Consider the following 20,717-nt stretch of genomic DNA (forward strand, 5'->3'; position numbering starts at 1 on the left):
GCCCTTCTTCACTCTGGCCCCGAGTGGGCTAGGGCGGAGCTGAGCAGATAACCAAGACACCCCTGTTGCTTTTAGGTGCTGCCACTACCACTCACTCAGGTACACTCCATGCATCTTCATCTCAAGTGGATGTTCCTTGTATTGTTGAGGGATGAACATTTCCCAAAGGTGAACAAATTCTGAGCACGGCGGCACACACTCTATTTATGTCTTCAGAGTAAGTCAAACATGATCTTCTTCCCACTTGAGACTTCCAATGACTATCTCTGGGAAGATTGTCCAAGACCACTACAGTACCTTAAATGTTCACACCCAATGGTGTTCTCTTAACCACATTAATGTTTCTGCGACGGAGCGGACGTGAATCTTATGCATCCTCAGTAAAGCCAAGTAGCCAATAATTTACAAAAATATGTGTTTATTGTTTCAATGTTCTTGCATTATAGACAGATCAAACACACTTAATCTTCATGTTAAATATAAATTAGATAAAAACTCCAAAAAAACTATCAGAGCTGCTGAAATCCCTTCAAGTCACAAATCATTTAAAATGTAGTATAGGATGATGAAATTGCTTTAAATCACCTTACTCTGAAAATTGTTAACTGTAACCAAAAAGAAGCAAGGAAGAGCAAAGTGACAGGTTATCAAACAATGGTGTGCTGAATTCTGTACCCAATGAACTGGACGAGTACACTCGACTGGAAAGATGCCTGCCCACCAGTGGCTGCGCCAGATCAGGTAGGTCTTGACGGTCACTCCAGGGGAGGGCGGCTGGAAGAGTGGAGTCAGATGATCTCTGGAGGCTCCACAGATGAGGAAAACACCCATTCTCAGAGTCTTCCCTCAAAATCACGTAACTGAAAAGTAAATATGGGCTGGAGTAGGTGTTGAATAATAGTTGTAGTAACAGACATATGTACAAACTAGGAAACTCTTGCTGAAGATCCACGTGGAGAGGTTCAAGTGCTAACTTCAAAAGATGGCGTTACAGGAGTTAAGCAGGCCGAGCCGGCCTACCACATGTTTCCGGTGAACCTGGAGATGGAGGTGCCCATTTCTCTGCCGTCTTCTCAGATGTGTAAGAGCACATGGGACCTGCAGCTCGCCAGCCTTCTCAGCCTTCTTGAGTGCTGCCGCAATCCGAACAGTTCATAGAACGGGAACGACTATCGGCCCCAGTCTCTCAAAGGGCAGAGTTCAGCCCACACAGTTTCTAGTTCTTAGTAAGAGACAGCTCCACCCCAAGAGCACAAACACTAAAGGACAAACCTCCCTTGAAGTTGGAGCGGGCGTTTCACTGTTTCTAGGCGTGGTGGCAAGGACGCCACACCATTTTCCAAAGTCATGATGGAGACAAGCTCTCATCGTGGGGTCAGTTGCGACACTCTGAGGCTGTGGGGCTCCGGACAGTGGACATGAGATGTGACTTATAGGTTTTACTCAAGCCCGTCATCCAAAACTTCAAAAGCTTGACGTTGTCTTCCTCTGACGCCCCAAGGATACTCAGGAGTTTCTGTGTGTCCTCTTTTGGGCGACTGTCCACCTTGGTGAATTTAAAAAGCACTTTCACTTTGCTACGGAAAATCAAAAACAAAACACTCAGATACTACTGCGCAGTCATGGGGGTTCAGGTCACTGGGGCTGAAGTGGTTCAGACCAGCGAGGGCAGAACTGAGACTCAAGGACTCCCCAAAACACCAACATGCCTTACATTTGCCCAAGCGGTCTGGCCCTGGGTAAGGAGACTGGAGAATCAATGGAAAACAAGTTCGTTTCCTTTCAATCTATGGAAGGATTGGTTATGCCTGATCTTTATTATTTTAAGTCAGATAATCACTAACTAGCAAAGATTTGATTAAAGAGTTCCTACATTAAATTAACTTGCTTTAAAAAAAGGGAACGTAGCTTCCATTAGAGGACGCGCCAGCACAAACTCAGAGTCAAATTTATTTGACTCTCAACAACTGGTGGGGTCCGTATCATGCCCGTTTGAGAGGAGCCACCTGAGCTTGGGGATGCAGGGTTCTTGCAATGGCCAGAGCTAAAGGACGCGTTCTTACTTCATCCACTCTTCCTTGAGGCAGATGAGACACTGGTCCACCACATCCACAGAGAGATTCTGATTGGTCAAAGCAGCTTCAATCTTATTCAGGATGGTGGGGCCAACTAGGAACAGGAGCAGAAGCAAAGCAAGGGTTGGTGTCAACACAAAGAAAGAAGTGCCGGCTAACGCGTTCCCTCCCGTTCTCCTAAAGCACAGGCCTTCTCTGATCCAAGGTGGGACAGATTACGTGACCTTGACACTCCTGGGTAAGGGTGGGCACGGGACCCAACCTACCAACCGGGTCCTTATGACACCTCCTTGGTCATCAGGCTTCCTGCATCCTGCTTCACCTTTCTGCTTCATGGGCCGGCAGCCATGTGAGGCTGAGGAGGGCCCTCCGGTTGGGCCGCACTCTTTCTTAGACATGTGTGTCACTGGCCTTGTTTCTTTTTTTTTTCTTTGGCCTTGTTTCTTTAGACACCCGCCCTCACACAGAAGGCAGCCTGCTTAGCGACACCTACCTCGATCTGCAGACACAGGGCTCCCACTAGTCACCACAAACTCATATTTGCTGAGAGACTGGTCATCCTCAGGCCCCACGGGGTAGACGCTGGGGTGGGGGGCCACGTGGGCCTCCACGATGACAGCGAACTCTGCGGCAGCATAAAAACATCACTCCATGGAGTGCACACTCACCTCCCCGACAGCACTTCCCTCACGCTGTCCCTCCAAATCACTCCGGCTTTACTAGGGGAAATGCCTTTTAAGATTAAAGCTTTGATACTTTGAACCATTTCTATTTTATTTGTGAATAGAGGTAAAGGTTAATTTATATCCCAGTTAAACTACACTAAGTATTAATAACCTTATAAGCAACCCACTTACTATGCAAAAGCCTTATCAGGTTTGATCCCACTATTACCTCCAACTTATAGACAAGGAAACAAAAGTGACTTGGTAGGAACAATGTCTGCCCTGGCTCTAGGTTCAGGGCATTCCTAACCCTCCCTACACTGAGCCTCGTGCCCCTGAGGCTGAGCCTGTGAACACTGGGTGCATCAGAGAGCACAATTTTCACCTCATAGGCGTGCCCAGGGAAGCCCAACCAAAAGATGGGTGACATGATGTGTCTGTACTCGATCAGCACTGAGGACACGCACTAGACTGATCAAGCCCCACTGAACTCGAGCACACTGAAATTCCAGGGCAGACTGAGATTACAGGACGGAAGGGAAAGAGCGGAAAGAAGTGTGACGGGAGAATAGCAGGAGGGAAAGGAGGGGAAAGAGATCGTGGCTTACACAGGGTAGAGGTCAGAGAGGGCACATTAGCCCTCCTGACGTCTGGGAAGGTAAGAGGCGACAGGCTCCTTAGTAGTTTGTCCATCCTGTTTCCGGGGACACACGTCTCACTGCCCACTAGAACTACAGCCGCAGCAAGCCCTGGCCACCACGCCCATTCTTAAAAGTCAGAAAATGGAGTTCAACTCTTACTGGCTATGGAAAAGCTGGTTCTAGAAATTGGGTTCTCCTGCCCCCAGAACCAGCAGGCAGTGGCCCCTCACTCTCAGCTAGGACCTAATTCCACTTGAGCCCCGAAGTCTATGAACTCACCAATCAGGCCATGAGCACACGCACCTGAGGACAGCACATGGGCGGGGATCTGCACCTGTGGGCTGAGCCCCAGGAAGTTACAGCGGTACGCTTCCTCATACTGGTTGCTGTAAGGGATGACACAGACACAGCCCACCGGCAGCATGGTCTAGAGAGGATGAGAATGACTGAGAACCAACAGCAGCCTGACCTAGTCCCTCAACACTCTCTGCCAAGGCTTCCTTGCCCTCGGCCCTGCAGGAATGCCTCTCCCCACCACGAACCAACTCTCATCTCTGCACTGGTCACACATGGACTGTGCTGGTCAGTGTCCATTCCTGCTCTGCTCTTTGACATCTCAGTCTCTTCCAGTTGTCACGCTTGTTTCTGTACCCTCACAGGCTAAGGCAGGTAAGGCAAACACTTCCACCGACTTACTCGAGTGTGACTCGGAGCTAGCCAGGGCTTACTCTCGACTCCTCCCATGGGAAGGGGACAGCTTGTGACAGCGGCACCCCACCACCCACTCCCTGAGGACACTCTGCAAGAAATGCAATGGCCTGGTCTGCTGAAATGGCAGCCCAAGCCCTCCCAAATGGCCTTCTCAGGGGATCTGGAGGTTAGATTACTATCTGCCAGGATGGCCACGACTTTAATAATGTAAAAAACACATGTCTAGCTTAGAATTCACACACTGACCCTTTCCTGAGCACCTGAACATTCATATCTAAAGCCAGAATTTTAATTTTTTTAAACCCACTAACGTAAACACTTCCCTACTATAAAACACAAGGAAAAAGATGTTGTTACCCGAAGAATTTCAAAAGCTGACTGGACAAGATCCACATCTCTGCTCTTCCAGATCACCTGGTTCCCCATGAGAACGTGCCAGGCCAACATTCGGAAAGACGGGGCACCCAGAACCTGGGAAAGACAGCTCAGTGTTTACAACATGACCAAGAGAATTGTTTCTTATTTCTCCAAAGTTATTCTAGTCATTTGTTCTTCTAGAAACTTCTCTCCTATGGTGATGGGCTTGGGAGAAAAGGCAAGCCCTTATCCTCTCAAAGCCTCAGTCACATGTCAAAAGAAAAAGCTTAGTTAGGGGGAGTGGAGGCAGCCCAGGAATTGCACCTAGAAGCCTGATTATAAAGGTCTTGTACACACAAATATCTTTTGCCCTGATTTTATTTGTGAAAATATAAAGCAAGCAGTTGTTTGCTTTTCATTAACATTCACATTCTCTTTTTAAAAAAAATTTAGAGATTAGTCCCTTGTCTGATATGTCATCACCAAAAATAACAGAGAGTGAGGGCTCTTTGTACTCCTGCCCAACTACCCTCTGCTAGAGTTTTACACCAACAAGTTCAAAGATCATATGGAGGCAAGCTGGGAAGGAAGACTGGGTCCTTCTCCTTTAACTCTTCCTCTGCGACCTACCTGTCTCATGTGCCGAAGGGACTTAAAGACCGCCAGCTTCCGAGGCCGCCAGCTCCCGCCGTCTGAGAGGGAGGACAAGTCTGGTAGGCGTTTGGGCCGCTCCCGCCCTTCTGATCCTTCAGGGAACACAGGCGCCTTCTCTTCGGCCTCAGAGTTGTCCCAGCTTTCTGATTCCTCTTCTAAGTCTGCAAACCGGATGAGAGGCAGTTACAGAACATGCTGCTCTGTGCACCACACCACCGCGCTGGGCTGGCCGCCAGAACTGTGGGGTCCCAGGCGAGTCGTTACTGGCTTCCTGTTCTGGCAAACTGGCACATGAGGCCATGATCTTGGATATCCCGGAGCCCTAGAGAGGGAAAGAGGTGCAGCCCCCTGATCACCTGTAAGGGTGTACCTGGGGCTGTACCTTGAGTTTTTAAGGCACTAACTTGAAAGAGGCAAGCTGTTTGCTGTTGGTTGGGGAAATTTCAAAGCAATGATGAACACAAGAGCTCGCATTTATTGAATCCTTCTCCTCTGCCTCTCAGGCTCTCCTAAGAATTTTATGTGCATTATTTTATCCAATCCTGAGGTCAATACTATTAGCCTCATTTTGCAAATAAAGAACTATGGCAGCTCCTCTGTAGGGAACCCCCCACAAGCGAGCACATGTCTGTTCCACATCGTGGCTGAGACAGCTGGCCCAGAGGAAGGAACTTTGCCGACACACTGCTGCCACGTGCCAGAACAGCTAGGGTTAGTGGCAGGCCAGTTCGACTCAAACACGGCTGTACACTCCCAACTTTCATCTCTGCCATGACCCACAAACACCAGCATTTCTGCCTTTTCTGAAAGCTTCCCTAGCTCTCAGTGGCCTCGAGACTGCCCTGGCCATCTCGACCAGCACAGAAACTGTACTCGCCACTCATGAAGGTGTGATGCTGGCTTGCTGCAGCACACTCTCTCCTCGCTCCCTCCCTCCCCTCTCGGCAAAGCTCATTTACAAGTGAGCATGCGCAAGAGCCTGATGACAGCAATCATTGGGAAACAGCTCCCACTTACCACCCGGGTAAACCATCTGTAAACTGCACCAAGCTGTGGCACAGTGGGTTCTGCTCTGCGCTGGGCTACTACTAACCTCCAGGTCAGCAGCTGGGAACTATCAGCCACTCTGCGGGAGAGAGATGAGGCTTTTTGTTCTGTAAAGAGTCTCGGAAACCCACGGGGCAGTTACACCCTGTCCTATAGGGTCTCTGTAACTTGGAATTGACTCTCAATGGTTTGGTTTGACCTGCTACAGGTATTACAACTAGGACTTAACTAACCCACAGCTAAAGCCCATGGACCTAGATAATCAAAAATCACAGCATGTCGATAGCAAGCACAGGTGAAAGGGTGCTGGGGTAATGCCAAAGTGCACCCAAACCCCTTGGAAAGCCCCTGACACACACAGGGCATTGAAGACCAGGCAGGCAGATTCTGATGCAAGGATCTGGGGAGGGGGAATTTGGAAATCAATCTTGATAGGAAGGGAAACGTGAATCCAACTGAGGCCTGTCTTTGTTTAACAGAAGAGAGTATTAGCCTACTGCCAGACTACACTGGGCAGCCAGACCTGCACAGGGCGGTCTTCCCACATTCACGCCCTTCCACAGACAGACTGACCAACAGCGGATTTCCCCGCTGCCTGAAGAGACCACCTCATGTATCATGGAGAGTAAGAGATTCACAGTAAGACACAACGACTAAAGAGTGACCTTTAACAATGCTCATCAGCCTGGGCCACCCCCACGCACATTCCTACATGGTGGACCAGAGCTCGGCTGCTGTGCGCCTAGAACACTGAAGGGCAAAGCCTCGTGCACCCAGCACTACCAGGCGAGGTGCCGGCACACTCCCCTTCAAACCTCACCAGCGAGCTTCTCCATCTGGACCAGTGTGTCCTCGGTCGGCGCACCCTCCAGCAGCTTCTCGGTCAGCCGGCTGCCACACGCTTTCAACAGCCTGCAAAGCACAGTCATGCCCAAAGAGAAATGGAACCTGAAACGGCCGCTCTTCTTGATGCAACTACCAGTTTACAGGGAAGATGGGAGTAACAGAACACGCACAATGCCACCACGGGGCACAAACGGCCTCATCTAGAACGCAGCCAAGTCGGTAAGACAAATGGCCCAGGCCCGTCAGTGAAAGGTTGGGGCGGCAACAAACAGCCTGTTCCAAATTGAGAGCTTTAGGAAACATAACAAAACAATACGTAAGTATTCGACTCAAAAGTGACTCTTGAGACAAAAAGGGAACACTGAACATGGATTGGGTCCAGGATGCTATTACAGAATCACTGTCTGTCAACATTGTTGGAAATGGTAATGCTTTTATGGTTCTACTTATGGCTGAAACAATTAAGTGGGGGGATCAGTAACAAAGTAGCGGAGTGCTGGTCACTGCTAAAGCTGGTGGTAGGGAGTTCAGGAAATTATACAATTTATACTACTTTGGGTACCTTTGTAAGTTTTCCCTACTATAATTTTGAAAGATAGGAGAAACTGTACATTGAGTGAGTGGCGAGGAGAGAATTTTTCTCTTGAGCTTCTAAGCCTTCCAAAGCTGTGTTCCATACTCCAGTGCCTAAGATTCTTCCACAACAGGACCTGGTTGACAGGACGAGATTCCAGACTTCAGGCCAATTCCAGAATGCAGGCTGCAAAAGAAGGTGCCCGGGAGACAGTAGATTTTACATCCAGGTGGAATAGAAATAATCTGTGGCCAGAGGACAGACTCTAGCAACTTTTAAGTAGCTCCACAGGTTCTTTAAAAGGCTGTGGGCTAGATTTTGTAATGTGACACACACACTTCCAGTGAGCGTGTGTGACTTCTGGGCCCAGGTCAGGCTCTGCCTTACTCTCTTGGGTCACGTTCATAGGGGTGGGGGTGGGCACAACTCCCACATCCACACAGAAAACAGGGCAGCCAATGTGAGCTTGCCAGCCTCAAGAGCAGGCCCCTCAGAAATGGAGCCTTCCATTGAACCTACAGATGCCTGTCCCTGCCTGAATCAGTAAGTTCTGCTCCTGTTGAATTTCTAACCCACAGCAGAAGCAAAAGAAATGTTTCTTGCTGTTTTTCTTGGTATGGGAGCATCACTGGGACGGGAAGGTCATCTAAGTGCCCCAGAGACCAGGAGAGAAAGCCCACGGAAAAGGAGGGTGGCATGTCTGTTGTTCCGTTTTCATGCATTGAAAAGTTTCTATTTAGCATGAGTCAGCTGGACTCAGTTTAGATGATTCGGATTCTGTTGGCAACATCTAAAGCGTCATAGTCAGGAGCCAGTCGGACATACGCCTTCTTCTCACCGTCAGGTCTGTTTGAGGTGTTGACATTAGCCATGGCACAGAGCTTCTTCACAGCCTGTTGGAGCTGTTTCTTATTGGCCTTGACAGCCACCATGAGCACACCTGTGTTCTCTTCCATCTTCTCTTCCATCTTCTGCCTGGCGGACTCCGTGGTCGGGGAAAGCCTGATGATGGCCTAGTGGTCAAGCCTGTTCCTCCAGGGGGCACTCTTCCGAGGGTCTCTGGGCTGCCTTCTTAGCCTCAGGGTCGTGGGCTGCTGGAAGGTGGGTGACACGCCCATCCTTTTTTGTGGTTGTGGACGTCTTTCAGCACAGCCTTCTAAGTCTTTGTGTTGGCTTCCATTTTGCGAAGGGCCGGGGCTCCCTTCCTCGCCTGCAGCACCATCTTCCAAGATGGCGTGTTCACGCTTGCCTAACGATTGTACACCCAGAGCTCTTCCACAGAAGCAAGGAGGGAACTGTTCCACTCCATGCTTCAATACAACCCAATCTGCAGCATTCTCCAACCAGCACATAACCGCACCCAGCCAACAGGTGAAGAGCTCATTACCAAGCAAAGGAGGTGTGCAGACATGCCCACAAGTTGTCGTCGCTGGTCAGAGAGGTCAGTGACCGGGCTGCGTTGCCATTCCTTTGATGCAGGAATGGTGTAAACGCTGTGTTCATCCTTTGGGCGCGCTGTGGGCATCCAAACTGCTCTGCTTCAAACACCTGAAGTGCACAGGGAAGGGAAGCTCAGTATCAGAGCCAAAGCAGGCAGCCAAGGTTGCCGCTCCCTCACAGCCCACTTCTGAGCCTGCCCCGCCCCGATGCAGGTCCCAGCAAGGCTCTGCTTCCCCAGAGAGAGTAACAGCTGCCCGAGCGAGGGACCAGTGCCGACTCTCTCCTACAATGCACGCCTCAGGCAGATGACCTGCTCAGGCAGTCATCAGCGCTGCTCTCTAAACATCCCCAGACCCCTTTCCCAAGCACAGGGAGGATTTCCCTGGTGAGGTGTGAGGCATGCGACTAGTTCTGGCCAATAAAATTAAAAAGAGCAGAGCCCTTCAGTGTCCTATTCCCTCCACAGGGCAAATGAGCAGCATCCCAGTTGGCTGCCACTCAGTTGGCTGCCAATAAACAGACCCCCCTGGGCCTCCTGCAATGGACTCTCGGCATGAGCAAGAAGCAAACCCTTGTGGTTGTAATCTGCTGAGGCTTGAGGGGCATCTGACCAGAGCCCACCCTGCTCTACAGTGACAGGTAATGCCACACTAGAAATCTCATTAGGGGTGGATATGCTATGTGACTGACAGAAGCAGGGATGAAGCCTGGGCCTGAACACCATGAGCCGGGAGTAAACGAGCTGAGCAAGAATCGAGAGAACAGTGGGGGCAGGAGAGACCAAGATGGCAATTTGGGGCTGAACCACCATGAGTTTATCACATGCAGTCCCAGTGGAAATAGAAATTGGAGAGGCCAGGGCCCACCCCAGCAGGCCCCACTCCCATCAATTAACTGCACCTTGAGGGCCTTGCCCTGGAGCTCATCGATGATCCCTCGGATCTTCCCGAGCAGGAAGGGCCAGGAGTTGATGAGATAGATGCGATCCATCATGATGGCAATGATGCTGTACCAGCGCTGGAAGCCCCTGGCCAGGCTGTCTTTGATAAAGAAGGTGTGGCTGAATACGAAACCATGCTGCTCGTCTCCAAAGAAGATGGGACCTTCACGCCCAGGGCAGACCTGCGAACATGGCAGTAATGGGACGCAGCAGTCCTCCCGAGCCTCAAGGGCAGAGTCCCACCCAGCTCTTCAGACTTCTGTCTGCACTGATTACCCAGAATGAATTGCTAGGCAGAGGAGGGAACCAGGGAAATTTTGCATTCATCTGTTCATCTGATCACTTTCTGAATACACTGGTTATCAAGAAACACAAGTCAAATAGGTTGTTTCTACTTGAAGCCAAAAAAACTTTTTTCCTATATAAATATTCCATCAATTCTCGGCTGAAATATATCGATCTGGAATATAATTCAGAATCATGCAGGTCAAAATAGCTACTACACAGTCCATAAAATTTGCATACGATATTTTTAGGAGAAGACTATTACAGATCCCTCCCTCATGGTAATTCACTCACAATTCTAATACAGAGTAATTCGCTTTCCAGGAACCCTGGTAGCATAGCAGTTACAAGTTGGGTTGCTAACCGCAGTCTGCCCTTTGAAACCACCAGCCCCTCCGCAGGAAAAAGATGAGGCTCTCTACTCCTGCAGAGTCAGTCTCAGAAACCCACAGGCGCTGCTCTCCCCTGCCCTGCAGGGGCACCGTGAGTCGGCATCGACTCGATGGCAGTGAACAGATTAGAAAGCAAGCTCACTGCCATCGAGTCCATGCCGACTCACAGGGACCCTGAGGGCAGGGGAGACCTGCTTCTGGAAGTGGCCACAGCTGTCACTCTTTACAGAAGAAACCCTGTCTTTCTCCTGAGGAGCACCTGGTGGATTCAAACTGATCTCAGCCCAGAGGGCAGGAGGACATGTAAATAGGAAAAACAGCTGAATAGCAACACACAGCCACAATAAATGAAGCCTGGCAGCCAGAGCGCACAATCTGTCTGACAGGGCAACCACCAGGGAAAAGAGGTTTTAGTACCTCAGTTATGAACCTATTTGTGGCAGACAAAACACTCCACAAAAATTAAAACTAGAACCTCACACCAGCAGTCACAGGGTCCAGGAACAGAATTACACACCTAACACACCCTGGGCCATTAGAGCTTAAAATGAGGACCAAAATTTCATTAAAAGGTTATGTTCGAATGCTGTGAAATCGTACTTAAAAAGAGTCCTAACCTTAGATATAAATCAAACGAGAATGAGCAAGTGATCTAAATTTGGTGCTCAAGGTAGAAAACCAGTCACCAATGCAGAAGCCTGCGCAGCTCACAGGACTGATTCACAGGGCCCAGAGACCTGCTGAGGCCTCGGCTCCACAGGGGGCCACTGACTTGACCTGCAAAGCATGAGATCCCCCAAAACGTCTCCCACCTCACAGCTCAGGCTCCGCACGCAGGCTTGACGGACAATGCTGAAGAGCTGAGGGTGGTTGGGGTGCTGGTGGCTGACATACTTAATGGAGGTTTCCTTGTCATGGCTGATGTACCCCGGATGACCCACAGCGAGGGATCGGCAGCCCTGACCAGGAGAACGAAAATAAAATCAGTTAGTTGGGAAGCAGCCAACAGATCCTTTTATTTCTGAATTTAGAAGATTCATCACTTATTTGAGGATGTTAAATGCTAAAGTGACAGGCTGCCATGATGTTACTGAGCATTTATCTACCAGATGTAGGGATAAGGTCTTTGCATATTTCGTCTCATCCCATGCACAGCACCTGAGAAAACTACAGTGAGAACCCCCACGGGGACACTGAGGCACCGAGATGGTAAGGAGGCGGCCCAGGGCCGCAGAGCTGGCAAACGGCAAGGCTCGGCTGCACTCAGTTGTGAATCACTGTGAGTGACGTGACCCACCCTGCCACCTCAGCCCCAATGCAAACAACTGGCAAGGCCTCGGGCCAGAGCAAAGGGTCAAGCATGGAACACAAAAGAGGCCATGACTGTGGCGGCCCCCACTCAAAGGCCAAACACCAGGGACCACCAAGTCAACCCCATTCCCATAAGATATGGCCCCTCTAACGGGTAACTCTGCTCAAGGTCCCTCCAACAACCTGGCTGGACCCACCCAAGTCCCTACATGCCCCCTATTTTTCATGGGTGGCCTCAACTGTTTAATCTCCTGCCCACCGAGTATCCACTTGGGAACTGTATCTCAATAGAGCCTGCTGGTCATGTTGTAGTGACTGGCCTAACACCACCTGGCTCTACGCACTCAGAAGAGCCTATCTCACCAAGTGACACAGAGGCTTCCACTGGGGAGCCTTTAAGGACACTGGGCTACAGAAATCAGAGTACGGCACTGAGCGTCTGCCACTCCATCAGGCCACCCTGCTCCTGTACAACCCACCCCAGGATGGCAGGAGCAGGTGCTCCAGCAACCAAGAGGGCACTCACTTCACACATGTCGGACTTTTTGGGGCCTGGGCTGCTGGCTTCTGCACTGGCCCCTTCTGCTGGGCTGTGAGATCGGATACGACTGCTCATCTGAATGCCCCCTTCTTCCTCCTCGGCTTGCTCACCCTGGCTAGGACTGTCCCCACTCTCGGCCCCTTGGGGCAGTGGGGCATGCAGAACTTCCGTACAAAAGAGAGTACGGGGACCATGCAGCTCGCAGAAGTGACAGAGTGCAACAATGGCGTTCATGGTGTTGAGGAACTAACTTGCAGCCTGCAGAGAGAAAGGAGACACCATCAGTTGGCCCCTGCCATGACCCCCACAAAGGGCCTGACACTGGTGCACAGGAACCAGGAGGAGTCATGGGCAAGTCAGCCCTACTGCCAATCAGCCCCTACCCCACAGAGGTGAGCCCCACATCTAGTCTGTGTCTCCTCAGCCCTGGCCGTGCCAACAGTCGCATGCAGAGGCACAGACAGACCTGCCCTGGCCCACGTGAGTTCCAAGCAAACAAGAAAATATCAACACCGCAAGAGATCTTTAGTTAAAACGGCAATCAGTGCTGGGCACAAACAGTCCAAAATAGAATGACAGAATGACAAAGAAATAGAGCAAAATATGGCAAATACCACACAAAAAAACAAAACATCCTCAAAGCCAAACTCAGTGTCACTGAGATGATAGCGCAGCTATGAATCTCCAATGACTTTTTTTACTCAAACAATATGATGCCAGATGGCTTATTGTTCCATGGGGTTTTAAAAATAGTTTCAAAAAATAAGAATAGTTTCAAACAATCTACCAGCAAAACAGGTCTCACTGTGGAGTAGCTGGTGGTTTCAAACTGCTGACCTTGCAGTTAGCAGCTCAACACATAACCACAATGCCACTAGGGCTCCTAAACACCACTAAGGTGAGAACGGCATATGGTAGATTTCCAGGGAGAGAGTAAGGACCCCTCAAAAGGGCCTACAGGAGAGCTGAGGAAAGCAGGGCGGCCGGGGAGCAGAGGAAAGTGCATGGCTCCAGGCCTCACTGGGGCATGACCTGGGCACATCTAGGGCGTTGGGATAGCATCAGGAGTTGCCAGTTAAGGTCAAGGTGGAAGCAGGGGAAAAACTGAGGTGCTCCTCCACTTAAAGGATAGTCATGTTGTCACTATATTCCCGACCAGAGCCAGCAGAGGGCACTGAAGGATGGAGTGTGGGTCAGAGGCAGAGGATCAGCTGGGGCAGAAGTTAAGTATACAATGCCATCCACACACCAAGAGAGCAGTGTTCTGAAGAGCAGATGGTGATGTGCAGGTTGTAAGTGGAGTGAAGGAAGGGAAGCTGCAAGGAATGGAGTCAAAGAGAAGTGTGGTGTCTTCTTTGAAAGAAGCACAAAAGGAAGAGAAGGAAATGTGTACAGGCAAATTTAGAGAAAAAGTGCATCAGAGGTTACTGGGGGTGTTACCAGGTTGCTGCTTAATGGTACAAAGTTTCTATGTGGAGAAAAGGAAGTTCTAGAAATCGACAATGGTGACGATGCACAACCTTGTGAATATAATTAATGCCACTGAATGGAAGACCCATTGACTAACTGGAAAGTCAAATTTTTATGTTTTTAGTACAAGAAAACATAAAAACAAATTCTAGCAAGATACTCATATGAAAGCAGCACATGATCAATTTTTGTTTATCTGCAGAACATGGATACTAACCTCCTGTTATTTAACAGAATCCAGCTTCCAACTTCTGGCCAGACGGTGAATTAGGCAAACATGCTACCAGACGCTGTACATCAAAGACATGAAGGATCAAATGAAGCCAATCCGGATGATGATCCTGAAACTCTGGGCTTCAGAGAAAGGATAAGGAAGTAGGGAGCTTATCAGCTGGCAGAATGCACAGACCTGTACTGGGTAGCCCACCCCCTACCACCCTCTCAGCCAGGCAGGAACACCATCTGTCCCTGTCAACTTCTCTGCTCTCATTCTTTTTCTTTGTTTTCTTTTGCCTTCCTTATTATTTTTATTTGATCTTGTTTTATTTTGTCCCATCCAGCAGGAGACAGCAAAAATGCCCACAATGGCAAGCAATTCTTGCATCTCCAGCAGCCCTACCCATGGGTGGGGGTCACCACCCACTCCTGCACCACCTGACCAATGATAAACAGAAGCTATTACCAGCCCAACCTGCCCTCAACTGCCCTACACAAATGATGAACAAAGAATTGCACACACATTCATCCTCTATCACTCCCACTAGGAGACAGATAGTGAGCAAGCAGCTAAGAATAAATTAACATACAATCACCAGTTAAATGCAAATACAACATTAAGTCTCCAAGACAACAGATGATTTCAGTTCATACAAACAAACCAAAGTGATACAAAAAGATGACCATGAACAGCAAGGAATTTATGAGGATGTTGACACATTGTGAAATATGTCAGCAATATCATGATTTAAAATTGTTTAGATGGAAAAAAAAAAGATTACCAAAATACAAAGCCAGAAAATGTACTGAGAAAAATTCTACTGCATCTACCTGATACAGAATTTAAAAGAATGATATTTAAGGACCCTCAGCATACTGAGAGACCAAGGGAATTTCAGATAAAATCAAGAAAACACATATATAATCCTTTAAAAATTCTGAAACACTAGAAGAACTGAAAATAAATGAAAACTTGGAGTCTTGTGACAAACAAGTTTACTTCAAACAATAAAAAAATAAAAATAAATGAAAAAGGAAGATATCCACACAACAGTAGCAAACAAGTCCAGAAGATTAATGCTAAGATTTCCACAATAGATAACATACTGTAAGGCCAAAGGACTAGAACTGACTCAACAGAAAATCTTATTAGTAAGATTTAAAACAAATCTCTGAATATGAATTTGCTAGAGGAACAATCAGGACAGGCGGTGGGGACAGAAAAGAAGGAAAGCAAGCCCAATAATTATGTGGGACACTGTCAAGAGGAATAACTTGTTTGTGTTCAGATTTTGGAGATCAGTTGGAAGAAAACTTCCCTATTATCATAACATATCAGAAAATATTCAATGAACTCACAGACCCCCAAAGAAGTCAGATCGTGAAAGAAAATCACCACAAAATGTCACAATCACCAAAACCAAAGTCAAGGAAACAATTCTGAAAACAGCTGGGGCAATGTGAAAAGTTACCTATAGAGAACAAACACAACCAAGCGTTGGTTTCTCAGCAGAAAATCATGCAGCCATGAAAGCTGACAAGCAGAAAATTCTGAAAGAAAAAGATGCCAACCAGGAATTATATACCCAATAAAACTGTCCCTCAAACATGACAGCAAAATCAAATCATTTCCAGAAAAACAAAAATTAAAGGAATTTGTAAAAACCAGACCAACCTTACAAGAAATGTGACATATTAGGTTACTCTAGAGCTGCTAACCACAAGGCCAGCAGTTCAAATCCCCTAGCTACGATGGGAGAAAGTGGTGGCTTTCTACTCCTGGAAAGAGTTACAGTCTCAGAAATGCACTGGGGCAGTTCTACCTTGTCCTACAGGGTTGCTAAGAGTTGGAATCGACTCAAAGGCAGTGAGTGGGTGAGTTAATTTGAACAGAAAACCAACAATGGTGGACAACAACCTGAGATTAAACACACATGACCACACACTCCAGAGAAATCAACATATAAAGAAGGATCCAAAGTAAAACAAATCTACAAATTGATAATTGGGAGCCAGAGCTAACAATCTATAAACAAAAGTAAAGAGAATAGTGTGGTTACAAAATTTTCAAAAGGGAATCAGGTCAATTTCACTACAGAACAGATTGTTTCAAATCTGAGAAGAAATTAATAAATTACATGGTAACCTCAAAGAAAATTAATTTCCACAAAATTAAAGTGGAAATCCATAAAAATATAAGCACTAAAACAATGAAATTAAATGACCTCCACACAGAAAATTAGGTGAAACAAAGAAACTAGTAACTCCCCCACCCCTGCCAAATAAACCACATACACAGCAAGAGAACAATAAATTCATATTATCAATAATCACAGAATGTAAATTGCTTAACTGCATCAATCAAGAGACAGAATAACTGAATGAATAAGCAAGCAGGGCCCATTGACATACTGTCTACAAGAGATATAACTCAGACATAAAGACAAAAATAAACTGAAAATCAAAGGGTGGGAAAAAATATATAACAAGTTAATGGCAACCAAAAAACCAAGTTAATGGCTATATTTATTCTTGAAAAATAGACTATGGCAAAAAACAGTTCTTCCTTTTATGATGTATTCTAAATTCTAGCTGCTACACCTGTGCCCATTGTGAAGTGAGCTAGCTATCTGTATGTTAATAAGACAGGATGAGAGTGGGATAAATTTTGAATGAAAACCTTATTAGAGGGTGTGAATCAAGTCACTAAGCTTTGCTTCTTTTGGAGTATTGGCTGCAGGATTAACCACATCTCCATCAAAGCCATCATTGCGATCTTCCCTTTCCAACTGAACATGCACAGAAATAAGTAAGATCTGCTTTTCATTTTTGGACTTTTTCACTCTCTGCTCTGGATCCCACATCTTACTTCTTGAGACTTGAGTTGTAGCCTACCACTTGAACAGGTTCTGCAGTCTTGTACATAGGCAGAATCCTCCAGATGTATGAACTTCAAATTTGGGACGTATTAGCAACCACAACCATGTAAACCATTTCCTTAAAGGCCTGTTGAGTTCAATGGGACCTGCTCCCTGAGGCAATGAATATACCATGAGGAGGAATGGTGGTTGTTACAAGTGATAATGGAGTAGGATAGCATTCGGGACATCTTTAATTTCCACTTTGGGACTAGGCTTGCATTAATTTTCCTAAAACACATTATTTTTGCACCAGCACAGAGAAAAAGATGGACATTAAATGAGAAATTTCAAAAAGTTCCAGGAAAAAATAGAATTGAAAGATAACAGAATTTTCCCATGAACTATTTGAAGCCCCCTCATCAAAGGATTAAAGGGTCAAAAGAAAAAGGGCATAGACATAATAAAAATCTATGCCCCAATGAAAGATTATCAAAATTAAGAGCAGTAATAGCCCCCACTAAAATGATTTAGAAAAAAAAGGGGGGAGACAAAAGATAGGGAAGAATTGGATATGTTATTAAAATATCCTTATGCACCAAAAGATGGGATGTATTAATGTCTAAAGGTAAAATAACAATATTAAAAATTCATGTTATAAAACATTTGATAGCTATGTAAAAGTTCATGCAAGATTTTAATAATTCAATTAATATAAATATTTTAAAAATACTAATTCAAGATAAAAAACTAAATCCAATAAACAGATAACTACTAAAAAAAGTATCAAAATACAGAAATCAAACTAATAGAATTGAAAAATGAAAATGTCAAGATGACTTTAAAACACTACTTTTGATGAAGGACAGAACTAAAAAGACTCAACAGAAGAACTAGAGAACATACCCAACTTGACCCCATAGACACATACAGAACATTTCACGCAACAGCAAAATTTCGACTCAGTGATCCCACATGTTCAGAGCAGAACTGCTCCAAGGATTTCCAACCTGTCTTTCTTGGTGCCTTTGCGTAGGGTTAGAATGACAAGTTTGAGGCTAGCAAATGAATATTTAACCACTGCACAGGAGCCCTGGTAGTAGAGTGGTTACATGCTGGGCTGCAGATCCTCATGCCAACAGTTCAAAACCACTAGCAGCTCCAAGGGAGAAAGACTGGGCTTTCAACTTCGTTTGGGTATCCACTGGTATTGACTCAATGGCATCAAGGTGTTGCTGTTAACCACTTGCATCACTTTATTGACTCAGCATATTTTCAACTTAGAGTAACCATGTGACAGAGTATAACTCCCCAATAGGGCTTCTTGACTGTAATCTCTACAGAAGCAGCCCAGGTCTTTATGCTTTGGAGTTGCTAGGTAGGTACTAACCTCCAACTTTTGGGTTAACAGCCAACCCTTTGACCATTTCTCCACCAGGGGTCTTCCCACCTTGGATATAACAGTTGAAATAGTCTAATTTAATGATTTTTACATTTGTTTCTGAGTACACCTAACATCTATTCAATGAGTTTTCCAGAACCCAAGAGGCAGGCATGCTTCCCCTGCCAGGCAATCCATTAGACATGATTGTCCAAGTCATGATTCGAGTACCTGGAAGAGAGAGCCTTTCGGTTCAACTTCCCTTACACCCTGGCTAAGTTTGTGGAAGTGACAGCGATCTCTGCACTCACCTTCCTCTCTCACCCCATGGAGTGCTTGCTCTGTGCCCTGGACCTATTTCAGAGGGCTATGAGGATTAGACTACAGTACACTGTGGACATGAAATATCACAGTGATTCTTGACCAGCTGTGAGCATCAGACATATTTCACACAGAAGACCACAAATCAGTGACTGGGATCCCAGTGAGAGCAAAATGGAAAAAATCCACAGGAGATTATTTCCTGCTCAGACTCACCAACACTGTGGATCTACTATGACTGACTTTGCCCAGGCTACTGTTTAGTTTCTAGACATACGACTTTAGCAGAACAAATGAAGTGTCATATGCCACTATTCCTCAATAACTCAGCGGCAATGTTGGTGGGCTAGCACCTCCAGCACTGGATGGATATGGTCTTTCTCTGCTTCAAAATGAAGTCTCTTCTGCCAACCCAACTGGGTACCAATGGGTAGTGCCAGGTATCCAAGGCCCAGAAATCAAGTATTTCCTTTTAGCAAGCTCTCCACACACTCTGCTACCACCAGTGTGAACCTCAATCTGCAACTAACCAATCCCTGAACCACACATTCTCTGCAGGTGGTAAGGATACCACTGAGCACACCTATCAAACTAGAGAGCAGGTTAGTTCAGCTCCTTGCCCTGGAGAAGCAATACAGACCTATCAGCTTGCCAGAGGGGCCTCAGAATGCCAGCCTGGAAGAACAGGAGCCATAATACAAATCAGAGGCAAGGCAAAACCTGGGTGAGAAAAAGCAAAATTAAATGAAAAAAAATCATCAGTGACCCTAACAGGTCACCTTTCTATCTGCACATTCTATATATAGAGGTCATGGATTTGGCCCTCACCCCCTTAACCCTACCCTCCCCCTTCCATATCTCAGGGTCTGGCAGACCCCTTCCACTGCAAACCACCACCATCACCCCTCACTGAGAAAGCCCAGATCAACTCAAAACTCAGTTGTGCCCTTTCCAGCTGACCCTGTAGACCGGTCTGGCTTCCTCTCTGTCCCTGGAGGGTCCCTGGCGGTAGGAGCCTCACAGCAGGGATGGGGGGTTAGGTCCTTTAGGAGGCAGCCTGTCCCTGTTGGAATGTCAGCTCTCCTTGCACTACCTGCAGAGGTCAACCTTGGCTGGAGCCTCCATTTCTGCAAGAGCAAGGCGAGGATAGTCCCGCCTCCCCTGAGCAAGGCGCGCAGACTCGGGCCCGCGGCTAAGTTGCACACTTACCAGCAACAACTCCCATTCCCCCAGCTCATGGCCCGCTCGCAAATCCCGAGTAGTCACTGGTCCAGGGGGCCGAAACCCGGCGCCCCTCCTCCGACCCCAGACAAGGCTCCCAGCCCGACCCCTTCTTGCCAATCGACCCCATCGTTCCTTCCACCTCCCGGCAGGCTGGCGGGCCGGTCAGCGGCCTCGGCCCTGCGCGACAGCCCGAGCCCCGCCGCGCCCCGCCGGCCCCTACCCCCACAACGCGGGCCGACCCCTCACCTGAGCGCGCGGACAGTCCGCGCCGCCCCGCCGGAACCGCAAGCGCGTGACCCGGCCGGGCCACACCAAGCGCCGGCCGCGGGGGGGTGGACTCCGCGGGGCGGCCCGGGCGCGCCTTCGACCCGGAGACGGGTGCAGCCGCGCCCGGCCTCGCGCAGCGTCGCCCGCAGACCAGACGCGCCGAGGCCGGGAGCGCGTCGGCAGCAGCCGCCCCCACGGCCCCTCGCCGACGCGGGCCCGATGCGCCCCCCCCCGGCTTAGAGCCGAATGGTCCCAACCACGCCGGCGGGGACCCATGACTGGGGTGCGGGGACGCGTAAAGACGGCGAGCCACGGAGACCGGCGGGAGGGGGTCGGCACGCGGTCCGTAACGAAGAAAAGGGGGGCGCGTCCACGTTCTAAGGACACGGTAATCACTTTAGGTTCGACGTGATGCCCGGGCCCCCCCACCTCACGTGAGCGTGGCCCGTTGCGGCGGGCGGGGCGGAGCGGCCGTCACGTGACGTCGCGTCTCGTGACCGG

At 48.1% G+C, this 20,717-nt stretch overlaps 1 protein-coding gene across 3 annotated transcripts; it reads right to left on the bottom strand.

Annotated features, from left to right (window-relative positions):
* Positions 1-407: 407 nt before the first annotated feature.
* FLCN (folliculin) lies at positions 408-20,276 on the bottom strand. Of its 3 annotated transcripts, none has more exons than XM_075560936.1 (14): positions 20,196-20,276; positions 19,366-19,445; positions 14,167-14,303; positions 12,590-12,737; positions 11,440-11,586; positions 9,911-10,132; positions 8,958-9,118; positions 6,971-7,062; positions 5,080-5,264; positions 4,450-4,563; positions 3,685-3,808; positions 2,569-2,700; positions 2,064-2,169; positions 408-1,577 (listed from the first exon to the last, which is right to left on the bottom strand). In XM_075560936.1, the coding sequence occupies exons 4-14, from the start codon at positions 12,671-12,673 to the stop codon at positions 1,376-1,378; spliced, it is 1,569 nt and encodes a 522-aa protein (XP_075417051.1). In that variant the 5' UTR covers positions 12,674-12,737; positions 14,167-14,303; positions 19,366-19,445; positions 20,196-20,276; the 3' UTR covers positions 408-1,375. The 3 variants fall into 3 exon arrangements, with proteins under 3 accessions (XP_075417051.1, XP_075417049.1, XP_075417050.1); XM_075560934.1 differs by having other exon boundaries at positions 12,465-12,737; positions 20,196-20,273; XM_075560935.1 differs by lacking the exon at positions 20,196-20,276 and adding an exon at positions 19,935-20,079 and having other exon boundaries at positions 12,465-12,737.
* Positions 20,277-20,717: the final 441 nt, after the last annotated feature.

This window comes from Tenrec ecaudatus, chromosome 10 (assembly GCF_050624435.1).
Source record: "Tenrec ecaudatus isolate mTenEca1 chromosome 10, mTenEca1.hap1, whole genome shotgun sequence".
NCBI lineage: Eukaryota > Metazoa > Chordata > Mammalia > Afrosoricida > Tenrecidae > Tenrec > Tenrec ecaudatus.

Excerpts from the sequence above, each read along its gene's own strand:
- FLCN (XM_075560934.1), bottom strand. The coding sequence starts at position 12,713 with ATGAACGCCATTGTTGCACTCTGTCACTTCTGCGAGCTGCATGGTCCC. Across the intron at positions 11,587-12,464 it reads AAAAGTCCGACATGTGTGAA|GGCTGCCGATCCCTCGCTGT; the intron begins GTGAGTGCCCTC and ends TCTCCTGGTCAG. Across the intron at positions 10,133-11,439 it reads TGCGGAGCCTGAGCTGTGAG|GTCTGCCCTGGGCGTGAAGG; the intron begins GTGGGAGACGTT and ends CCATGTTCGCAG.